Consider the following 4,510-nt stretch of genomic DNA (forward strand, 5'->3'; position numbering starts at 1 on the left):
AATTTGTAAATTTCTAGGCCTGAACAAATCATATAGTTACCATCAACATATGGCAATCACGAAAAAGCAACCATGAGCTTCACTTATCAAGCTCGTTTCCAGGTGAAACCATGGAACCTGCTAAGAACTTTGTCCCACCATCTGCGTCCGCTCATCGTCTTCTGCATCCTCGAGCTCATCATTTTGAGCAGTTGCCTCATCACCAACGATTGGCTCATCTTCAACAATTGCCTCATCATCGCTTTCCTTCTGCCCCTCTCCCTCCAAACTAATGCCCTTCTTTGTAATTTTTACAACTTTCCTGCCTACACTCTTAACCCACTCCTTTGTTCCCATGGCTATATTTTCTTCGCCCTCCACCGCCACAAGAGTCCCGACAATCCTGCCAGTCGAAGAGGCTTCTAGAAATGTTCGCATCCGCTTTGACCCTGTCCGGCCCATAGCACACAGAACTGTAAGTGCAATGATCGTCGCGAGGGTGACGGTCAGTATAATAAATGCGGGCACCGCGAAAGGGATTTTATAACGGATGTATTTCTTAAAAGGCATAACGGGCACTATTTGTTCCGCTGGGTCTGTTATGGCCGTCTCACGCTTTTTATATCTAACATTCGCATCTTGCGGCTTTCCCCTCTGCCGTTGCTGATATGCTGTTGCAGAGAAACTGGTCACGCCCCAACCCTTCGTGCCCATGACCGCGTTGGCTGCCGAGTCTGTCCACACCAAATCGAGGATTCTAGCGGCACCCTCTGGCGTTTTAGACAGGTTTTGCCATTTGGCAAATAGAGCTAAGCTTGTAAAGCCCGAATAGTCCACATATCCGCGATTCCCGCCGGGCCGAGTGATTGTGAGCGCGGTGAGCATAGCCTGAGTGTAGAATTCAGTGCCGGGAAGGTTCTGCGCAGCGTCTGATACGCCTCTGCTGCCTTCTAGGAGGATTGTGTAATCGTCCATGTAACCTGGGAGGAAAAGGTGTTCGTGGGACTTGGTGGAAATATTGGAGGGAAATTTAATATCCCCTGTCGACTTTGAAGGGCCGAGGATCCCCCAGAGTGGTTTTCCATTTGAAATGGGAATTTCTTTGAGGTCCTCCACAGCCCAAAGGGGTTTGGATTCCTGGTCTACATAGATTTTGGGCTTTGTGGAGTTTACTTCTAGCGCTTCGAAGGTTGTGCCGTTGAAATGGAAGGTGACTTCTTTGACTAATGCTTTCACAGAAGAAGCGCAGCTGTAGACCGGTAGTGACCACCGTGAGCCTGGGTTTGCGATGAGAGAGGAACCGCCCTTGTCAATTCGGTTTGCAGCGCCGTAAAGGAGACTGCAACCTACGAGAGTGGCGTTGATATTTGCCGGGCTGTCGAATGTAGAACCCGCACAAAGATTTGCTGCAAACGGTTCTTAGCTTTAGATAGCACTCTATATTCGGTGGTTACCAAAAGGAGAAACTTACTGATAAAAGAAAAGTTTCTCATGCTGATATCAAACGGATTCTCACTCCATTTAGTGCCGTTCATGCCCGATTTTCCCGTTAGATTAAGATATTCTCCGAACTCCATACTCGAGCGCAAAACGTCATACCCAACACGGAATGTGGTATTTTTAGAAAATGACGGCAGTGGAAAAGTGTCTCCTTCGGACACGTCCAGGCGCTTGATGTTGCGCATATCGGGGTCTATAACATTGTAGAACACCATTGTCAAGAAATTATTGAACCACCCCGCACTCATTGCCCGATCCTTCAGGTTGAGATCGACCTGCCCGTTCGAACTTATTCGCTCAAGGCTTGGAGCAGCGTTATCACGGAGTCCAGAGAAACCACCATGGTCAACAATTTTGAGATCCTCCACATATTGGTCGCTAGTCGACATGTCGCGAGGCAGTACGAAGTCCAGTGTAAAATTCAAATCCACGCATTGCGTCTCCGGCTCGATGAACAAGATATCCTCGTTCCATCTGCTGCCGAACTCGTAACGATGTTGAGGCACCGTGTGGGCCCGGAAACCTAGGCCCCCCAGTCTTCATGTCGACAACAAGACCTTCAACGGGCAAGATTTTATCTTCTAGTAACAGAGTAGCCAACTGACGATAGGCGGGCTTCACGAAAATGCCTTTGCTTGGGTCATCTGCATTGTTTATGTAGGTTCTCCACTGGATGTCGAAGATGCTTGACACAGACGGTGAAAACTTGGTGGCGCCATCTCTAAAAGGAGTGATGAAGCTTTCGGGGAGGGCGGTTTGTATGTTCGACGTACAGTTTTCCAAGAGGCCGATTTTCTCACATTTTCTCTCGACAGTAGAGCCCGGACATGTATACGTCGTGCCGCAGTACCTGGAGAAAAACCCATCAGGGCGTGGTGGTGTCCCGTATCCAAACGCTGAGGTGTCCTTAATATATCGAAATGGGGTATTCTCCTTGTCACCCGACGGCTCGATAGACTCATACAGGCCCAAGGGCGTGACAATAGATGTGATCGCGACCAGCGCTATAGCCATGGTTAAAAACCAGGACACAAAATTGACCCGCCTTCTAACACCAGTGGTGGCCACAGTATCTACACTGAGAAGCGTTGGCCATGGTGTTGATTGAAGAAAACGGCCGAGAACAGACCTGAACAAGCATCAGTCTTGCCATGCCTTCAGAAAAATATCATTGGGGTTCCATACCATGTAACTAGGGTGTGGGTGTCTGAAATGAAGGCAATGAGAATAGCTGGTATAGCCAAGGGGAAAAAGACCTGCACTGCATGTTCTGTATCAGCATTGATTCACACTTGCGATTGGCAACATAAAATAACAAAGTCCTCAAACGTGCACTGACAGACAAAGATGCCCGCTGCGATGAAGCCGGAAACTTCACCAACCGAGATATCCACCATGGTCGAGCAGCTGTAATTCTCAAAGCTTCCTTCCTGACTTTGCGTCGTTTATGACACCTACCCACAGATATCGAGGCCAGCTCCAACAGGCTGTCCAGAAGTCAAGAGACATTTTCCTCATGTTAACAGAGTCGCTGCGCCAAAAAAAAAAAAAAAAAAAAGGGCTTCATTGATAAGAAATTCCACCTGAAGCATTTGGCAGTCCGTAGTCTGCGCTAGGGGGCGGATACGAGGGCTCCATAATGCCAGCAAGGATTAAACACGAACACTGACTCCTACCCAAGTGGCACGATTGGATTCCGGAGAAAGATGACCAAAAAAAAAAAAAAAAAAAAGAAAAGAAAAGAAAAGAAAAGAAAAAGAAAAGAAAAGAAAAGAAAAGAAAAGAAAAGAAAAGAAAAGAAAAGAAAAAAAGAAATCACGTTAAGAATTGAATGGGCCTGGTTTGAAATTGACAATGCGACAGGCCAATTCTTCTGGAAGCTGGAATCGTGTTAGGTATAATCCCCGCAGAAGAGTGTTCAATTTGCTTCACAGTACGGAGTACATGTTCAAAATGAGCTGGAAGAAAAGAAGCAAAAATAAAAATAAGTAAATAAATAAAATGAAAATCTTAATTGAATCGAACCAATAAAATCTCGTTTATCCAAGAAGTAATCAGAACAGATCTTTTCTTTGGAGTCACATATTATGATGAATAACGCAAACAGTAAATGAAAACCAAACTAAAACAAGGAGATGTGAAGTTCAACCACCAGCCAAATATCCTCCTAACGTCTTTCCACTCACTCTCACACTCTACCCCGCAATTTCCCCGAACTCCCTCAAATAAGTTGCTCATTCAGGTGAATCTTCCCCTGAGGTGTTCTCTCAAATCGCATCGCAAACAAGGCCCGGACGCATTGTCCAGCCCGCAACATATAATACTTCATCAAGCTCGCCCACCTCCCTGTTCTTCCCTTCGAACTCCTTACCCGCAGCAGATAATACAACACGACCGCCGCAAATACATTAAAGGTAATATATGCCCACCCAAGCCCAAAATTGCGCCAGCGCTGTGTCCAAAATATCTCAACAGTCGAGAGGAACTGGTCCGCATTTCGGATCGGGCAGTACCTGCATGCCTCTAATGCACTGGGGTTTTCAAGACGGCCCGGTGCGCCCGCCTCAAGATATCTCTCGAGGTATTCTCCGCAAGTGGAGCCGCTTGGAGGGTTGAAGATTGCGAATTCGTTTTCCGCACAGTGCACGACGCGGCCGTGCAGCCCTGTGGCGGCCATGCCCCCGACGGAGTAGGTCAATGGGGATACGCGCCACATGAAGATCCAGAAGCCTGGAAGTGCGCTAGGAGGCTGCATAACGCCATTGAACACGAGCGCTAAACTGAAGAGCGTTGTTGCCATGTGTCCGGCGGTTTCTGCATCAGGGAGGCCGGCAATTACCATATGGGCAAAGGTCGACGCGAAGATGAAAAATTGCACGCAGTAGATGAGGAATATGCCTTGCTGTTCTGATGTCTGGTTCTTGCCAAAAACTGGGTAGTAGAATGAGACCCAGACACTATTCCGAGGAGGATTTGATAGGGAATTTCCACGATGATGTTGCAGAGGAAGGCTTTCCAGCTATACGCACGC

At 47.4% G+C, this 4,510-nt stretch overlaps 1 protein-coding gene across 1 annotated transcript; it reads right to left on the bottom strand.

The window, feature by feature from the left end:
* Positions 1-120: 120 nt before the first annotated feature.
* On the bottom strand, positions 121-4,156 carry HCAG_01285 (hypothetical protein; the record flags this gene model as incomplete). Its single annotated transcript, XM_001544188.1, has 6 exons — positions 121-1,385; positions 1,451-2,002; positions 2,085-2,608; positions 2,938-2,966; positions 3,417-3,437; positions 3,851-4,156. The coding sequence occupies 6 exons, from the start codon at positions 4,154-4,156 to the stop codon at positions 121-123; spliced, it is 2,697 nt and encodes an 898-aa protein (XP_001544238.1).
* Positions 4,157-4,510: the final 354 nt, after the last annotated feature.

The sequence above is a fragment of the Histoplasma capsulatum genome, genomic scaffold (genome assembly GCF_000149585.1).
Source record: "Histoplasma capsulatum NAm1 scaffold_1 genomic scaffold, whole genome shotgun sequence".
Lineage (NCBI taxonomy): Eukaryota > Fungi > Ascomycota > Eurotiomycetes > Onygenales > Ajellomycetaceae > Histoplasma > Histoplasma mississippiense.